Source organism: Oenanthe melanoleuca, chromosome 3 (assembly GCF_029582105.1).
Source record: "Oenanthe melanoleuca isolate GR-GAL-2019-014 chromosome 3, OMel1.0, whole genome shotgun sequence".
Taxonomy (NCBI): domain Eukaryota; kingdom Metazoa; phylum Chordata; class Aves; order Passeriformes; family Muscicapidae; genus Oenanthe; species Oenanthe melanoleuca.
Window position 1 is genome coordinate 105,295,424 of NC_079336.1, and position 20,406 is coordinate 105,315,829.

Consider the following 20,406-nt stretch of genomic DNA (forward strand, 5'->3'; position numbering starts at 1 on the left):
GAAGGCAAAGAGGTAAACTGGGATCTGGAGAGACTTTGAGGAAGATTGAAAAACCCTCAGGCAGAAAATGGGTAAGATAGCAAGCAAAATTTAACAGTGAAAAATACAATACAGCATAGCTGGGATTGAGAAAAAAAAATACAGGCTAACCAAATGTCTCACCCAAATGTGTAGATTAATTCAAGAAATGGATCTGGGTAGAAATATTGCTGAGCCAGCACAGACACACATAATGATCCTTTTCCATTCATTGGCCCTAACAGGAACAGCTTTCATGGTCCAACACCAGTTGTGAAAATGCAGAGGTATGACAATACAGTGATGTGACTAGGATAGGATCTGGAAGAAGGTGCACTCACATATGATGCACAGTATTGAACTCCTCACTCCAGAAGCTCTCACTGAATTAGGAGTTGTTCATTTTAGGAATAAAAGAATGATCAAGAATCTGGAAAAACTAAGGACAGTCTAGGACTGCTACCTAGAAGGAATGTATACATCAGAGAAGCAAGTTCAGGAAAAAAAGTACAATACTGAGTCTGCCCACCTGGCAAAACAGCCAAACTGGAGGGCACGTAAAGATCTACGGAGAAACAAATGGGAGAGCACAGGAGATCAAGATCAAAGCTTCTACTGAATCAGAAAACTAATTTTATACACACAATCCAACAATGGAAGGCTGTCAAAGCTGCCTTTGCTTCTTTGCATCCTTGCTCACACTCTTAATGGAAATTATTCTCTGGCATGCTTTTCCCAGCACACCAGATGGTACCATCTATTCGACATCACCACTAGCACTGCCATATTCTTGATTTTTTTCAAACATCCAGAAACCATCAGCAGCACTTCCTTTGCTTTGTTCCAGAGCAAGTTGTTGTAAGTCAAGATCTTGGCTGAGGTCAGGGACTTATAACACATCCATTGCCTCATTGTCTGGGTGGTTCATGGGAGTTTACTTTCTAAGGTGAACTCGGGACAGCCTTCTCTTGGATACAAAGGAGAGATGGGCACATACCACTCAAAAAACCCCAAACCAGTAATGAAACTGCAAACACAAAGTCAAGGAAGAGAATGAAGCATCACCTAAGTGGAATTCATGGGTCATCATCAGCCCATGTGAAGCCTCACTGCCTTGAGGATATTCTCTTCTTGTCCGTTTCCTACCTTCTACAGCCCACTTACTGTCATGACTGGGATACAGGCTGTCAACACCAGCAGGATTCATTCCTCTTAATTGCATGAGCCCCTGTGTGAGCTGGGTGTCCAGGTGTCTATTCCAGGCTGTGGAATCAAGTGAATAGCTCATCTGATCAAACAGGTAGGTATTTGGACTTGGACACAGACAATCAGGAGTTACACAGGACACAGACGGCTTCCTTTGAAGTCTCCTTTAAATATTCTGAAATATTTTTGATTTATCCTGAAAAAGACTCTTGTAGCACAATCTTCCAAAGCCTACTAAAAAAACACCCAAAACAACATCAGCAACACACAGCCTTCTCACTAAGCAAAAATCAGTACTTTCAGACACAGTTCAAAAAACCAAGGCAACAAACAACCCCAGCCAAAAATAGGCTTGAATACAAATTTAATCTTTTATTCCAGAAGCATATACAACACCACTCTAAACAGTCTGCCTTCCAAGGATATTATATAATGACTAGACCTTCCCAGGATAACATTCCAGGACCAAGGAAGGAATGGTTTGGTGTCAGGATTGTGGCAATGCAAAGGAATGTGCGCTCTAAATCCAGCGCAAAGGACCAAATGAAAAGCCAGCAACCTTTAGTGAACTCAGCCAGGGTCAAGGCTGTCATCCACAAGCTTCAAAGATTTGACAAGGTCAAACAGTGACCACTGTGGCTATCTTCCAGGAGCACTTGGATAGCCAAGTCTGCCACTCCTGCCGCCCAACTCAATGGGTTACTCAATCCTGAAATGGCCAGTAGGCCTCACCTGACTTAGCTGAGGAAGAGTTGACCTCTGTTCATCAAACTCTCCACAGTTCACTCCACTTGCTGAAGAGGAAAGGGAAATGATCTCATGTAAAACAAGCATGAACTGAGAAGCCAATCAAGAACTCAGCCAGCCACATTCTAAATCATCTGAAGACCTGTCACAGCCCACTTAAAGCAATTCAGAGAGAGACCAAAAACAGGCCCCAAGTCTGACAAAGAACCTTCATTGTCCCGGTTCCCTCTTGGAATCATAAATGGCCTTTCTAAACAAGACTAGGTAAAGAATTCATGAAAGTTTTGTGAGGTTTCCAGCAAGGTTTCCAAAATAAGCAGGAGAGCTTCAGATCAAGAAGCTCAGAAACCTGAAACAAAACAAAACATGGATTGCACCTAGCAAGAGAACATACACATGCACACGAGTCATCACTTGTGTTCAACGCTCAGTGCAGGAGATGCTAACTCTGTCTTGCTAATAAGTATCAGTTGTGAATCCTCAGTAAAAAGCATTTGCATGAAATAAAGAGATATATCAAAATTCAGCTTTAACATCCATACCTAGTTCAAAGCAAGTACAAGTTATGTTTGACTTTGTTGCCTCCCCTGAACAAAACTGTTCACATCATTCAGAGCACACGTGGATCAAGACCCTCTGGGGACTCAGCAAAAGTCATGTGGTTCCAGTACTGTCTAAATTTCATCTAGTCAAATCATCAAAAATATCTGCAAGAAAAGAAAACTAAAAAAAAAAAATACTTCTAAATCTACAAATTTTGATAAAAACCATAAGCACACCCTGTCCATGTCTTTTTTCATAAATAAGAACAAAAATATTACTGCTGTCAGACAGCCAAACTTTCTTTTTCTGTCACTGACTTCGAGTGACAGAAAAATGAACTATCAACAGGCTAACTGCAGAGAACTAGCATCTTCATTTGTCAAAGCTTTGTCAGTCAGCAAAAAGGAGGAAAGGAACTCAAGGAATACATTACACCAATCTAAAATTAGAAATGGGCTCAATAATGGAAGTATGCCAGCTTTAAGAGCTACAAGGTTCAAGCAGATGCCCAGCCAGAGACACTGGGAGGACAAATTACACAAAAGACTTTCTGGCAGTTGCACCTCAGCATCACATAAATATGCCACACACCTGCTTGAGCAGGATCCATCACCCACAGCCAAGACTGGACCATATAGCTGGCACATTCTGGGTTAGATTCAGAAAGATTTGTGACAAAAGGAAAAAATGCTACTCCTGATATTACAGCTTTATGCTCACTCTAAAGCACAGTCCCTTTTTGCTTGGTCATTTGATCCTACACTGTCCATTTCCTTGGGCCACCAGAAGTATTTTCATAGTTTTTCCAGATTACTCCAAGCCGTCCACAGCTCGTGGTACTGACTGGTCCCACACCAGCTTAAAGCAAGGGGAAGGCACAGAAGACCTGCCTAAAAGGAAAGGGTCTGCACATACTATTTTTTGGGGCGGGGGGAGTGACTGTTCAATGAAGGTTCACAATGTACAAGTTAGCTGGTCAAATTCCCAGCTCTACTCAGAACTGAGAAAAAAGATTTCTTATTGCTATTTACAGCCTTTAGCAAGTCATGTCATTTCCCAGAGATTTCAAGTGGGGCAATGATCTCACTGCAGTATTTAAGACTACTGTGAGACATTTTAAAACATAAAAAGTTATTCCTCTAATTAGAGGTAGTTGTTGTTGACAATACAGCTGCACATTTCTATCTTCTCTAAGAGTTAGTGGGTAGAGATTCTAGTGGGCCCCAGTCACTGATTCATGCAACGATGAAGCATTGAATCCCACATTTAGTGCCTCTACCAGCTTTATAATTGGCTTGAAATGTTCCCTGTGAGCATCACTGAACACAATTTAGACTTTATTTGGAGTTTTTGATGCTTGTAAGAGTTCTGCTGTTGCCAAGAATTAAGTTACTTTGTTTAGACTTTGTTACAAAAATACTTTCATCATTTACAGAAGTCTTAGCACTCCCATCTATGGAGGAGAAACTCCAAGATTGATTAACAGGGAATGGTATAAGCTAAAATTAGCCAAGGTAAAGGAGAACAGAGAATCCCAGAATCACAAAACTGTCTGGGTTGGAAAAGACCTCTGGAGATCACCTAGTCCAATCCCTCTGCCATGACAGGGTCACCTAGAGCTGGCGACACAATAATCCATCCAGGTGGGTTTGGAATGTCTCCAGAGAAGAAGACTCCACAGTCTCACTGGGCAGCCTGTTCCAATCCTCTGCCACCCTCAATGTAAACGAGTTCTCCCTCCTGTCAAGGAGGAATGAGTACTAGCAATCATGCACCTGAAGCAAAGGCATCAGGAGAACACTGAAATTCAGCTTGGCAAAGAACATGCACCACTCTGACCAAATTTCAGGCTCTGGGGAAATTTCCATTTGTGCAGGGAGACACAGATAAAATCTGCAACCACTACTTTCTGAGACACTGGGAAGCACAGGGCATGTTTTAAGTCCTGTATGTCAATTAGCCTGCCCATGGATCATCCCTCCTAAACAAGTACATATGCTCCAATCCAGAGCTGCAGGAGCAGCAAAGCTTTCCTTCAGCTGTGACAGAAAGCTTTGGGAGGGGCAAAGGGGTTGTCTCCATTTTGGCGTCTAATCACAGAGAAAACTGAGCTTCTCCATCTGCTCTCAAGAAGCCTGGAGAATGAAGAACAATTTGAATTGCTTAAATATAAATAGGGTGTTTAGCAATAGGCCAGACAGAAAGTAAAGGCTGTGGAGAAAGCTGGAACAAAGTGAAGAGAGACAGGCAATGGGGAGCAACAAGAACAAGGCTGGGTCTAATGAAAAGATATTATTTTGTCTGAAGTGGGCTATTGAAAAATAACCTATCCACAGCCTGGAACTGAAGTGAATTCAGAGTCCCAAGCTTCTTTATTCCTCTGCTCTCCACACTCCACTGCAAAACTCACAGGGCCACTGTACCACAGCCAGTCAGCATAAAGAACAACTCAGTGCTACTTACTGCAAATCACTTGGAGTTCAAACTAGGGAGGTTTCTGCTGGGAGTTTAATGATTCAGAGTAATCCCAGTAAAAAATTGAGACAATGGCATGCATACATGAGATTTAAATGTTTTTTCAGCATTTTAAAAGCAAAGCCTGTCCAGCTTGCACAAAGGATAAGAACTAAAACACTTAACATATGATGATACAATTTTAAGTATCCTAAAAAATTTGCATAAAAGTTGAACCAGTTGTTTAATCATGGACTTTCTGACTCTTTAACTAGCTGGCATTCCAACACAAAACATTATTTTATTATAATGCAATTTATTTAAAGTCATGTCTGTAGTATTCTTTGCCACAGTAATTTGAAATCTAAGTTTCCTACTAAAACATTACTCAATCTGCTTCAACAACTCAATCCTACCTAAAAATCCTTGGCAGTTTTAGCCTCCTGAAAATACCACTCTAAAACCCTTCTTCCTGCAGTATCTTGCTAACATGTCAAACCCTATCACTCCATGTTGCTTGCCAGAGGAGAGGATTAAGCAGGGAGGTTGCAGGAGGAGGAGAATGCCTGTTTGGGCCATCAAAGCCAGAGCTACTCACCACTTTCCAGCGATCTTTGACCACGTAGTTGGTCGGGAGAATGTCGACCTGCTCTCCTCCACCACTCATGTTTGGTTCGTCCTTGATGACTGCTGCTAGGCACTGCATTTGCCAGCCAGAGAGTATATCAGTAGTCCCCGGTTTAAATGAGCCATTTATCTGGGGGAAAAAAAGGGGCAGAGGGAATGAATGACAAAATTATTACAGGCCGCCATATAAGTACATGCTGCATTTCCACAGGTCTTGCTTTTGAGTAAATCAGAACCAGCCTCTTAGGAAAGAAGGCAAACTCACCCTGCAAACACCTGAGCTCACTCCATACATAACCTGACAGAAGCAACCCTGCTCCAAATCATCAGCACAAACTAAAGGGTGACAATCACCAAGCTACACCATGCAGGAGAGTTTTTGGGCTTGACAATGCAATGAGAATCCAAAATGTTGCAAGGGCTCTTATTGTTCCAAGGCGAAGAAGTCTTGCTTTAGCAGAGCAGCTGCTACCTCAGCAGTTTTTATGGCTTGCATTGGATGACATCCAACACAAATCAGAAAAGTTTGCCAAGTATTGCATTCAATAAGCCTAAAAAGTCTGAATAGGGTAGGAGGACTGTACAGGGCCAGGGTTACAGACACATTATTGTAATGAACAGCCAAGCAGAGCAGATGGGGAATGTTAGAAAAGACTTCAGCCAGGTACAGGTTAGTCCTACTCATACCCTACACACAGTGCTAAAGATGATCAAATTAAATACAGAGAGGTAACTTGCCCCTGTGGTGTTCATCTTGCCCCTTTTTCCTGCCTTCATGTGAAGCTCCAGATAGCCTATGTTGATATTAATTTTAAGGGATTTTTAGTATAAATCTTCTGCAAAAATTACTTTCAGAAACACATTAAATCGGCTTTCCTAGAAGAAAATGAATGAAAGAGGCCTAACAAAAGATTTCGCTCAGATATTTTACTGGCTTTAGAAGTAGGCTGGATCTTTTACCAAGCATGGATCTTGCCAATTCTGTTGTCACTACCAAAATATGAATATTTTCCTTTCTAAAAATGAATGTTACTGCAGCAGTCTGCTTGCAGACTTAGATTAACAACATAAATACCAAATTTTAAAAAAATACTGGAGCTGGTCATTCAACCATCACATTTCTTCAGATCCACAAAAAATGGAAAAAAGTTACCAGTTAATTGTGAGCTCAAGTAGAGAAAAGAACTCATTCCCTAGCAATAAAAGGACTGAGAGGGAAGGCTATGAAGTGGCCAGCATGTAGTGTGCACAAGGAAGCAGCAGACAGAAGTATGTCAAAAGAGCAACACAAAGGATGATCAAACAAAACATGAACAAAAGACCTCAGAGATCTTATAAAAATCTTCACAAAAAATAATTCATTCCAGATATAAAATAACTACATGAAAAAAAAGCGCAGCAGACTAACTCAGCAAGAGGGCTGCTAAGAAATGTTCAATCCAACATCTGCTAAAGGACAGTCAAAATGATAGAAGAGAAATAAGAAAAAAACACCTGAGTATTAAAGAGATTCAGAAGAAAGGTGCTGTAAAACGTTCCAAATTCTCACTGAAAGAGGCCTGCATCTGTATGGGGTAGCTGTGCTTTCAGTCATCTTACTGAAGTAAGAAACTGGTAAGAGAAAGTACCTGCTGTGTTTGACAGCACAACATGTGTGCTTCTTCTTCTAATGAGCAAGTGGAATGTCATTCCCAAGTTCCTTTATGCTCACCAGAACACCTGAACTGGCCATCCCTAAGCTACCAGTGAGCACTGAGCACATGATCTCCCTGCACATCACCTCAGAAAGCACAGGACAGAGAGCCCCTGCAAAAATCTCCCTTAATGCTGGCTTTTCTCCTGGTACTTAAAGAAAAGTTAGTTAATTATAGACTACCCCAAACTTTTAACATTACAAACATTGACACAGAAATAAGTATCCCCTCCCTACTCTTGAAGGTCTCTTCACTTTACCACTTCACCACTTTAGCAATGCATGTGCATAGTAAGATTTCAGTCTGGTGACTGGTAAAAAGTAATCCCAAGGAATAATTTTAGAGTAGAGACCTAGCATGAAAGTCCATGAGCACTCAAAGCCAGGCAAGGTACAATTGCTTTCCCTGGTGCACTATTCCACTTTCCTTTATAAAAAATTTAATACATGTGTACAAAGATATCATGTCTGTTATTTAAAGGAATCTGGCTTTGAAACAGATTAAAATCCTTCTGGGTAATACCATGAACAGTAGCTATTTGGCAATAAGGAATTACAGAACTAAGTTTACAGATATGCTCTGGTATCACCAGAGTAATGCAGCCAAAGCAAATGCCAATTTAATTATAGTCTGAAACAAATTCCAAGATGTTTTAGACCACAGTAGCAGCACAAATCTGAACTTTATTCCTGAGGTAGTACAAATCCTGCAGAAACATGCTCAGGCCTATGGGCCAAGCATTACCTACATCCATAGCAAGACATAACACATTAACCTAAAAACCCAGGAGGATCACAAGGGGCAAAAGAAGGGATGCAGGTAGCTTTGTGCAGAAACCATCAGCACAGAAGAGGCACAAGATGGTCAGTGGGAGAGTGGTAAGGCAATACCTCTCCTCTGCAGTACAAAGCAGAGAGCATCATTCCTACATGTTAAATGTTACCCAAGCATCTTAAACCCAGACACTGCACCACTCTCCTTACCTTTAAAATGTATCAACCACTAAATATAAAAAGATATAATTTAAAGTACAGTGACTGTGAAAACAAGAACTTTCAGTTTGTCTTTTTTTGTAGGAAATGGACAGGATGTCAAGAAATTCTTGTACTCCTGTCGCATGAAGTCATGCAAAGGGAGTTGAGCAAGCGTAAGATACTCTAAAACTGCCTTCCTAGAAACAGCAAGTGAAGCACAAAGGAAAGCAGCTGAGAAATAAACAGCGACAACAGTAGGACCAAATTCCACCTCTTGGCCCATCTCAGCAGGAAGAAATGTGAAATCAGCTCTTCCATACTGATATATCCTTCAGCCAACCATATAAACTTTACAAATATATAAACTTTATAGCTTTATAAATTTAGTCTTGGCATTTATAATAAAAGAAATGCAAAAAACCCGCCATGTTCACCAGTTCTCAGAAAGTGGCAAGATCAGTCTGAGGAGTCATTTTCTATGCCTTTCCAGCTTTTATTCTCTATCCTAGATACCCATTCCTGGCCAGCTGAGGTCAGGATAGTGGTCTAGATGGACTTGTGGTATGACTCAGTATGGCCCAACTTGTGTTTTGGTGAGGTACTTTCAGCAGAAGGAATGTATACATAATATATCTGTCTTCTTTAGCTCTTCAAGGTGGTCAGAGAACAGAAAACAAAGAATCAATGGAAAAAGTCTCATAAACACAGCCCAACCACCTATCTTACAAGGTTCTCTTTCATGCAAGCAAAATTTTAAACAGCTTTATTGGAAAAAAATTTCCTCATAACATTCTTAAAATTAAACTTGTAAATACCAAGAACACTCCATGGGAATTCCTAAAGAATATATGAGATCTTTCCTCTGTTGGCTTGCTTCAGTCCCAGTATACCACAGTTGGAGTGCTGAAAATACAGCCACACTCACACAAACATCAAGATCAAAACTCATCAGCCATGAGGTGGTTATTAAACACCAGAACAAAGCTATGGAATTCTGTCTCTCACCACCTTACTAAGGATCTTAATCTCACTGTGGAGGAATTGCAATAACCCACTTAATTTCAGGACACATCCTTACCTCTGGAAGTCTACAAATTAGAACAATTTAGACTGCTGTAACCCTTGACTCTCTTGACTTGATCAAATTCCCCACCATGAACCACCTCAGGAGCGTGATCCACCTTAAGAGTGGATCTCAGAGATGTTATGGAATGTTGATGTAAACTACAGCTTTTTTTGGGTGAGACAAAATTGGATAAATGCACAACCAAAAGAAGTAGCCCAATAAACTGCACTCTAGAAATCAGATCAATCTCCCTGTCTGATACCTGCATGGGAGCAACAACCAAAAACTAGTTGTAAATAGAATTTAAGCACAATTTAGCTGTTCCCAATATGAATATCAATGAAACAGATGGGGTGAGGAATAAGACGAGAACACAAAAAGTAGGACTGAACACAAAAAGTAGGACTGAGAATGCTTAGAAGTAAGAAAACAAAAACTAGCCAAGTTTCCAAGTGCCACTACTCAGCAGCATGAGGGCTCAGTTAATGGCAGCAGTACCTGTGTGGACCCAGTGTCCCTCACTATTTTTCCAACATCATCTTCTTCCAAAACACAACACCAACCATAAAAATTAAAATACTCACATTGAAACAAACAAAATACCCTTACAACTTAATACCATGCACTAGCATTCTGTTATCAGGATAGGAATGTGCATGACAATACAGGAAAAGAAGTTGATTAAAAAATATACAGCACACTGGACTAACAACCCCTCAGCCCTGGAATACACCACACTCCCTGCTGAACTTGAAACAGCAATGAAAAACAAGCCGTTAGGGTAGGTCTGACAGCAGGAGCTCATAGGGTTCTGAATTATTCCTTGAAGACACATCTTCATTCACTGCCCGTCCCTGCTGCAGCAAACCCGGCTTAGAGAACAGGCTCAACTCCTATCAGCTGCAGCCTAAAGCCTCCTCTGTGACATATTCACAGGCCAGGAATGGCATCAGCCTTAGAAATTCTGGACTTGCTGTTCACAGCATTTCACTTCTGTAAAAATCAAAACATCTAAAGGTGAGGTTGCTCAAGATGCTGGGATTGTTTTTCATCTTTGAATGGTTTATGACCATTAAGGAGTGACTGGGAAAAACAAACAAAAAAAGCAGCAATCAAGACAGACTGCAATCAACCAAGGTCCAGATTCTCCGCTAACACAAGACTGCACTGAGCAGAACATACATATTAAACACGATAACAGATGCACCTTGACAGCATTATTATGGCCACCCAGTTGCAAGCCAACTGAATTATCACTGCCTGCACAGTGAAAGTAACAGCACAGGACTAGAGGAAACAAAACCCCCAAACAAACAATATCACACTGCCAGAGAATGCATTCACACACATTACAGAGCAGTCAGACACACCAGTAATTTCTGTGCCAAACCCACCTATCTGCAAGGAGAATCAGTACAGGTAATTATGACAACAAATCATTAGGAATGCACAAATAAGCATGCCTACGCTGCTAATCCTTCCCAAATACATCTCAGCAGTACAAGCAAAACAATGGGGAACAGGAGAATATGAAAGGAAAGTCTATTATCTTTCACCAATCTCCTTGACTGGGTTGCTTCAAATTTGAAATAAGCAGAAAATTAAATCCAACTCCAGGAAATCCCTCTGATATCATAACCAGCTCAACTTCCACTAATTTAACAGGCAAACATTATGGTTTGCTTACAATGAACATTTAACTGCAGCTTAAGTATCTGTACCTGCAAAATCAATATAAATCACTACTGAAAAGCTTGAGTATTCCGCTGGCAGCCAAAACAAATATATCTGAATAAAAGCAAGAACTAAACAGAGACTTATGATACCAGACTCAACCTACACCTGACACACAGGAGAATGTTGTCATCACCTGATCCTGGACCAGAGTATGATCAGATCCTCAGGTAATGCAAAATGTCCCATCGGGCACATACTCTCCCTTCTCTCTGCTTTTGTACAGAGCCTGTTACTCATCTTCCATCAAATGTGGCCATTCCAAGTCAATTTTCAGAGTGGTCAACAGGACTTTCCCTGAGTCCTTATCCTTGGAGAACAGGATTTTAGCCTGAAAAAAGCACTCAGGCACACAGCAAACGGATAACATCTGTTGCTCAAAGTTCTTGTTATAACCTATTACATCAGGTTCTTCAAGGGCCCACAGCCTGAGATCAACCATTTTAAACCTCTGTTCCAGAGAATGCAGTGTTCACCTTACCCATTCAAAAATTTTTATTATAGATGCGGTCACAATAATCATCAAGTATTAAATAAACTTGTCAAAAAATTATTTAGAGGTTAGGAACGTAACAGTAAGTTCCTGATGAGAGATTTTGAAATTTGATTCAAATTCTGGAAGACAAGGTATTTTGCTAGGAAAATTCACGTATTGATAGGTTTGCCATGTAGACTTCATATAACCAAACACTTTCATAATAAAAACTAGCATAAGTGGGGAAACTGCCACTTTCTGCACTGATGTCATATCAGACTGAGACAAAATTTCACAACAGATATTCTATTTGTTATTACACAGAAGAGGTTTCCTGGGTCTGACAAAAACATGACAAATCACACCAACTGTTATCCACTTAAGTCATCCCTCTACAGCCCTTCTGTAACATTTTCTAATTCTTGTAAGGAACTCTTCACCCTAGTTGGAGCATGCTCAGAGGAGCAGGTTCATCCTTCCTCTGCTGCCTGCAAATCTACAGCTTCATTCTCTGATCTGTCTAATCTCTTTTTAGTTTGCAGACAGCTGGCTAAGGAAACTTTCTGTCTGACCATTCAGGAGCCACACTGCACCACCGGATTTTTGCGCCCTCACAGGCTGTGCTCCTCTCATGCTCTTGGTGCCTCTTGGTAAACGGGATATTTGGTCTGGGGTATTCTCCTGTTTTATTGGGTTCCACAGAGTGTCTGGATGAACCAGCCAGCCAGCCTGACAGGTCCCCATGCCCTTTGTTTGGCAAAGGGGTGGCACCAGTTCATAGCCCCTTGCCTAGGCCTCCAGACATTTCCTGCCTCCCACTGCAGCTGCACACCCAGCTACCTGCACCAGGTATGTTCCTCAACACTTCTTCCTTTCTCTTATTTAAGCACACTTGCTAATGTAGCAAAAGGGAAAAGAAAACAATTTTGAGCCTTTGAATCACTGTCCTTCTACAACATTATTACAAATAACAAATTTAACAGAATTAAAACTAATAAGATTACCACAGGGTAGAATCCAAGCTTATAGATTCCCATGCACAAATACTTAAGTGATTCCCAACACAAAATCATGAAGAATTCTCAGGCATTTATCAACTGGCTGATCATCACTACTTGTTTGATGTGATAATGGCACATTCAACTTTCCTTACCTAAATCTTTAACAGCAAACTCAGAACACAATAAAACAGTACATGGACCTTCCCATACAGGTTCTAATTTGGATTTCCTAAAGAATGCCTTAATTAACACTTCACCTCCAGGCTGTAGATAATGTACCTGCATTTCAGGTGGAGTGGATGGATACCACTGAGCACACTTACTCTGCTCCTTGAACTCTTTGTGCATATAGAAAACATACTGGGTGAAGTGTGCATATCCACCTAGTAGGCTGGACTGCACTGGGATTTAAGTTCCTGTTAGCTAAACACCTTCCAAAGAAATTTTGTTATTCTCTGGAGCCATCCATACCTTTTGTACTTTGTTAGCTATTGCCTCTGTTCCCCCTGGGGCTTTATCACGAAACCATTCAGCCACAGTGATTGAATATTTCTTTAGCAGAATTGGTTTTATCTCAATTGTCCCTTCTCCATCACCATTTTGGTTTGCTTCCCACTTTTCCCACTGTCTCTCTTCTGATGAACAGTCCTTCTTATACATAGTCCTAGGGTCTATCAAATTTGGCCTTTGCCTCTGGTCACTGCCACAACAGCACTTTGCCCCAGAGGCTGCCAGGCCACAGCCTGGACAGCTGTCCTGGGGAGGGTAATTCCTACAGATTCCCATAGTGCCTCTCATGTGGGCTGGGAATGCATCACAGCAATTTTTGCATGTAACTGTGCTGATTCTAGCAAATTGCATATTTCCTCTCCACTACACCCTATGTTCCTTGCTGATGTGAAAAATCCCCATTCTTTTCATAAGACTCTTGCTGCATGACCCAGCCCAAAAGCACACCAAGAGTCCACACAGATATCAACTCATTTTCCTTTGAAAATTGTTGGTGCAGCAATACTGTAACAGCTCAAGTTGGAGCCTCTGAGGAAGAGCCTCCAGCAAAGGAAACCCTGGGATACTGCATCCTCAGTCTGTGCCATGCTTTCAATGGTGATATTTAGTCTATGCAAGAACATCCTAGAAAAATATAAAAAAACTCTTGTACATGTAGGCACAGTCTGTTTCATTTCTTTCTGCACTTCTGTGTGAGTCAGTTTGCAAGGAACAAGGGTGTTACCAAGATTATGGAGAGCTCTACAAGTTGGTCAGGACTGCCTCTATAAAAGCCATTTCCACATGTACCAAGAATGCCATCTAGTTCACAACTGTCATTACCTGCCTGCACCTCCCCCCAGAACATGCAAACAATTGATTCCCACCCAGGAGTTTTCCTATCTGTGGAGTTAAGCAGCTCTATGACTGAGGCATGTGCCTTCTCCTTCTGCTATCAGATTTTACACCAGTTTGTTGAATCAGGGAAAAAACCCTAAAAACCAACAAAACCCCCAATATGAACAATCAAAAAACACAGCAGCAAAATCCCCAACAAAATTTTAAAATGTGTTCTTCTGGACTGATTCATTGTCATAAACCACATTTTTACTTTGATCCTTAATTTTCCAGTGCTATGCCAAGTAACTGGATTCTGAGAATTTCCTATTACAAAACTAATATGGTCAGAACTTGTTTCTATAAAAAGCATCATGAACCTTATCCCATATTTTAATGTATAATTGATTTTCTATTCACAGCTGTAGTAAAGTACTGAAAAAGTAAATTTTGTACATGACTTGGTCAATGCTCATAGCAATTTTTCAAACCTATCCCAACCTGCAATGAGTAATTGTGCATTCTGTGCTCAGCTTGCCAGAGTAAGCTGGCTCCTGGTGAATGCTTCTAATAATAAATACTCCACAGACAGAACAATTACTGGTTCAAGTCCAGCCTGGGATGTTTGGAAGGGGAAAAAAATGCATATAATCTCATCCCAATCAGAAACACAGGCAGCAAGGTTAAAGAAAATGTGTTTTGCAAAAGAAGCAACAAGCACACCAAAAATACCAGCTCTTGAGCTGCCACCACACTTGAAAAGAAGCTGCAGGACCTATGCAACCACATAGCTCTGAGCCCTGGAAATCAAATGGCTCCTGTCATTTCCCCCAGATAACTGTCACAAGAGTGACAAACTACTTTACTACCTGCCCTTTGCATTTCCACCTTTACATTTTCTTTTATGTCCTGTTGGCTCAAAGGGCAAAGCCCCATAAGCCTCATCTCTGCTTGAAAAGTAACCACTCCTTATTTCTTCATAGAAATGGGGAACAGCAGAATGAAAATGTGCATCTTCAACAAAATGCTTCTTAATACAACCAAACTCACACTTAGATCTATGAATAAGCCATAGAGGTCATGCATACAGAGCAGAGCACTGCTACAGAGAGAAGCACAAAAAAAAGGGAGGTAATTCTGTCCTTGCCTACTGGTGAGAGACAGTAGAGTCCAGTAATCCATGCCTCATGGCTACTAAAAATCCTGGATCAGAAAAAAAGGCTGGAGGTGCCTTCTACCTGAAAACTAAACTCTATAAAATGCACGGAACTTAGCCCAAAGAAACCCCAAAAAACAAGGGAATGTAGTGGAGAAGTACCTCCCTATTATGAAAATTTAAGAAACTAAAGTCCTCTGACATTCTAGTTCATCTTCTGCTAGAAGCTGAAGCCTGAAAACTGCAAATTAGTTTTTCATGGGTATTTTTCTTAAGGACAGAATGTGAAACAAGAAAGATGGTGGATTGTCTTTTTAGACCAAGGTTGGGCACCTCTAAAAGGCATGCTTTAGCTACTGCCATTCTTACTTAAAGAAAAAAAAAAAATCAAAAAACAAAATAAACAAACAAACAAAAAAACCCAAAAAAACCCCCCAAAATAAACCACAACCAAAAAACCCACCCTAAACCCAAAAAACCCAACACTCACCTAAAAATCACATTTTGAGTGCTTAGACGCTAATGAATGAAAGGTGAGAATTAATGGGAGCATTGTTACACCATATTATCTACATTATCCTATAAATCCTAAAGATCCCAATGCTAGATCCACAGCTTCAGCTTCCTAATTAGCCAGTCTAAAAATCTGCCTGAAATGAAGAGAAACACCTCCCCTCTCTCCTCCCAGCTCTGAACTCATGTATGTAGGATTCCACTGCGGGCCAGTGACCTGTACTAGCAGAAAAACTATTCCTTTTCCTAATAAATATGGGCATTTCCTTGGCTTAGAGCTTCCTGAATTGGTTCACTGTAGGGTCAGTCAAATGCAAGTGGTGGCACAATAGAGGAGCAGTACTTCAGATCAGTCAAGATGTGTTTTGTGTTTGTCTCCACAGCAGGAAGCTCTTGGCCTTCCGTGAGATCACAGGATTGTCTCTTCTGCTTAAAAACACTGTAACTCTGCCTGAGGCCAATCTTTTTTTTTTTTTTTTTTTTTTCCCCAAGGATAACAAAACCTAAAGAAACCAGTTAGTTTCGATAAATTACTTGCACAACTCCTGACCTAGAAAATTTTAGAAGTCTAATGCAGCTACATTCTGTTTAAATAATTCAAGACATAATTAGACCATAAAGTCTAAGCTTCCTAATACAATGCCACCACAAAGGTGACTTCTATTCTCTGGCTGAGGTACTACAGGAAGCAAACAAGCAACTTTAATGAAATGAGGGAAATGAGCCAGACAATTTATTAGAGTGTCCAAACAGGAGAAGCACTGCGCTGATGCCTCCACAAAGGTGAAAGCTATACCATATCCTTGTTCCAGTGAGCAGAACAGGTACCAAGAATTTAAGCTGCATGTCAAGAAGCTATAGACCAGTAAGGGGCAGAAGTGGCACAGCAGGTCCTGGGAGGGAGTTTCTCACTAAGAATTACAAGTTCAGGAAAAAATTGGCTGAATTTTAGAAGAAATATCACACATACACACACAGAGAGAGAGAAAGAAAGAGCAGTTTCAGGATTATAAGGTATTTAAATGGAATCCAAAAAACCAAAGAGATGCAACAGGTTCCAGAGGAATGGTAGGGAACAAGGATGAATGGATTGAAGGGTGAACACGGAGCTACCCGGGCACATTCTCCAGTGTTCCATGGAAAAGGCACACAGAATTAGGCCAGGTCACTCTAGGGGAGAAAGATTACTACATACTACAAAACAAACAGACAGACTCACAGGAGATAAAGAAATAATTTTGTATCAAGGCTAAATGGAAAAAATGTAATAGTAAAGCTATCCAATCAGACCAGAATAAAGCAGCAACAGTGATTTGCCATGTGAGAACAGATGGCCTATACCTTTAGGAAACAGGAGGCAATGGGGAACTTCAGTTTCCTCATGCAGATCAGGATATATTACTAATATGAAATTTTAAATATAACTTGCAAATAATTCCACTTTGTTAGACAGAAAGGTATCATCTTTAAAAAAAACAAAAAAACCCAAACAAACAAAAAAAAATTCTTCGGCCAGTGCAACCTCTACTTCATTTTAATTCTGACTTGCTGTGCCAACAGGAGATTTTTAGAATAGAAGATGTGTGCAAAAGAAGAAAACAGTACAAATTATTCCAAGTGATGATCCAGAAGAGATTAAGTAAATTATTATTGATAAAATCTACATATTTTCTACCCATATGTGACCAGAGGCCACCCAGCCAAATGCTAAATGATGGACAGATAAGAAATAGAAAGACTGAAGGAAAGATCGGAAAGAAGATGCCAAGGATTTTTGGCTGCTGCTTATTTTGAAGAGCTCTGCAGAGGATCTGGAAAACCAGTCTTCCACAACAGACACATTTAGAAAACTGAAGATTAAAAATTAAACTAAGTGGAGAAGCCCTGACTTACAGATCTATTAGGATAGGCAAGGTGTTTTGAGGAAGACTCAACAAGCACGTAGATATGTACGGTATCAGGCCAAAGGCCTTGGAAATTAGGATGTTCCAGAATAAAATCAGAGTTTCTCTAAAACCAGTAACTGGCTAAAAGAGAGGAAAACACAGGAATGCAGAACTAGGCTTCACAACAGAGTGCTCTTAGCATACAGGTCACACTTTGTGTATGTGGAAAATTACTCAGGCCAACAAATAAAAAGGCTGAAAAGCTGCATCCTGTACCACCACGGTGATAAGCTCAGTGTGCTCATCTTCATAGCCTTTTCTTGAGCATCATCTCTTGGTCACTGGCAGAGAAAGAACTGGAGCAATCCAGAGGTTTGGCCTGAGCAGCTGAGTTTATGATCCTGTAATCAAAACCTTTTCACCAGACATCAATGTTTCCCTTTCTCTTTCCCTGTCTGACTGGGAGGCCACCAAAACTTTGTACCCAGGCAGCTCCAGGGCTGACACTGGACCTGACAACATCTCTGCTGCACCGACAGAGAGGAATCCACTTCCATGTGCTACGGCTGACACCAGACCTCTTTTTGAAGGCTGAGATGCCTCATTTCTCATAAGAGGAAATCTGTTCCCACAGGCATTCTCTGCTCTCCATTGTACCTATCTGGCTGGAGCCAGCCCAGGATCCAGTTTGTTCCTTTCATATTGCTCACCAAATTAAAGATAAGACAGCTTGACACCAAAAGGAAAGGGTTTCCAAACACATTTTTTTTTTATTACCTCTACAGTCCATCACATCTTCCTTCTCAACAACAACAAAAAAGATCCTTTCCCATGTGTGCAGCTCTTGAGTAGTGGAGAAGACCCAACAGAAAACAGTGAGGGACTGGGTAAGACCAAAAAGAACTAAGGGATTGTGAATCCCATGAAAAAACCTACTGTGTAGACCCGTCGAGTCTAATATATTGATGTATCCTCCACTCTCCAAAAAACCAGGTAAGTTAATGTGAAAAAACACTTGATACATTAACATCCAAGGCACACTGCTATTGTTAGATTATTTTCCATATTTTTGGGGATACCTGCTGGGGCTCTCAACAGTGTGATCCATAGGCACTGGGCACTGTTGTGGAGAAGACCATGGATTGGCCTGACCAACAAAAATTGCCACTGAATTCCCCCAGTTCATAGCTGGGGAAACTCTCACAGACAAGGGAGTCTCAATTTTCAGATGCACCATGTAAAAGCCACATCGTTTCTCTCACCTCTCATTCCTAAAGATTCCAATATATACCAAACAGATTCTCCCACTCTTTCCCTGGACTAGGGAGGGAGCTCATAGCTGACCTTCTTTATTCCTCCCTCTCAAAGCAATCTTAACATTTATTCCAAAGGGATTGTGTCTCACAATGACATTTAAGGGGATTTCATGATGCACCATTTCCACCCGGCCAAAGGGGAGAAACTCTCAGCCTGCTGCCTGAAGCCCGAACACCACGGAGTTATCCCAGTGTAACGCGATGGAAGCGCTGTCTCCCAAGAGACCTCTCCGGATCGGGCTGGCTTTCCCCATGCAGCTGGGCAGGCACCCGGCGGCCTCAGGCAGGATGCCGTGCCCAGCCCCGGGCGGCACCTGACCTCCTGAGGCGGCCGACACCCTCCGCGGGTTTCGCTGGAGCCCGGCCCAGCGCAAGGCCGCGGTTGCCTTCGCACCTCTGCCCCCGCCCGGCACCGGCGGTCCCCAGTACCACCCACGGGCGCCGCTCCCTCCGGCGGAGCCTTTCAGTGCTCGGGGCGCCCCCGCCCCTGCCGTGCACACCGCAGCGAGGCCACGGCCCGCCCCTCCCGCGGCAGCACCCTCGGGAATCGCCGCGACCCCCGGGCAGAAACAGCGCTGAGGGGCGGCCATCGCCAGGGCCCCTACCCCACCCCGCCCCGCCCCGCCCTGCCCTCACCTCGGGCCGTCCCGCCTCCCCCAGCCGAGGAGGTGGCCGTGTCCGCCCCTGCACTGCAGCTGCCCGCACGCCGCTCCCCCCACTCCCCACCGCCCCTCTCGGCAGTTGGTTCGCCCCACCCTGCCCACCTTCTCATTGGTGTCACCGAGCCGTCACTCCGCCGCTGGCTCGCCCACCCCCCAACGGCACTCTGGGAACCCGAGTTCCGCGCGCGGGACTCTCTGCCTTCGACTGGAGATGCCTGGTGGGGCGGTAGACTACATCTCCCGCAGTGCCTCGCGCGCAGCCCTAGCGCGGCCCGGCCCGGTGCGGTCCCCAGTCCCGCATCTCACAGGCCGCCAGCGGGACGGTCCCTCCCTCCCTCCCTTCTCCGCCCGTGGCCGCCGCGGCCCAGCCCGGTCAGGCCCAGCTCACCTGGCCCCGCCGCCGCCGGCGCCTCCCGCTGCGGCCGGCGCAGGCAGCGCATGCCCCACGCCCTTCAGTGTGGCTCGTCGGGCGCGGTGCCGCCGGCCCGGCGCGCTGCGGCTGTGGCTGTGGCACGGGCCGGCCCCGAGCGCATTCTCCCCCTCGGAGCCGCGGCGGGCGGCGGGATTCGCCCACAATGCACCGCGCGCCGCACCGACAGCATCAGCCTGACATCACCCGCGGGCCCTCCCCACCCAGCTGGGCCCGCCCCGGGCCCGCCCCGCCTCCACCGTCAACCGGCACCGGGCACCGGCTGGCGGCACATGCGGCTAGGCCGCGTAGCGCTCCGCGACTCCGCGGGCTGGAAAGCGCACTGGCGTGTGACTCGGCCTGGGACCGGGAACAGGACCGGCATCGGCAGTGCCAACGCGATCAGGACTGGTTTTCGTCTCTGCGTTGGTGGCATAAGCGCTGGCATTGCCAGCATGGCCCTGGGCACTGTACTGCCCTGGAACTGGGGCCAGCGCTGGCAGTCTGCACAGGGCCGGGTGACTGCACTGTTGGGACCAAGGCCAGAGCCAGCACATCTGCCTGAGGCTGGAGTTCGCATCGCACAGAGACTGGCAGCT

General features: G+C 43.3%; 1 protein-coding gene across 1 annotated transcript in view; it reads right to left on the reverse strand.

The window, feature by feature from the left end:
* TTBK1 (tau tubulin kinase 1) overlaps nucleotides 1-19,465 on the reverse strand; it is a 104,318-nt gene extending 84,853 nt beyond the window's left edge. Inside the window, exons 1-2 of the mRNA XM_056487795.1 lie at nucleotides 19,373-19,465; nucleotides 5,567-5,725 (exon numbers count right to left, since the gene is read on the reverse strand). Coding sequence (XP_056343770.1) covers nucleotides 5,567-5,674 — 108 coding nt within the window. The 5' untranslated portion in view covers nucleotides 5,675-5,725; nucleotides 19,373-19,465. The remainder of the gene's footprint in view (nucleotides 1-5,566; nucleotides 5,726-19,372) is intronic.
* Between the last annotated feature and the right edge of the window lie 941 nt (nucleotides 19,466-20,406).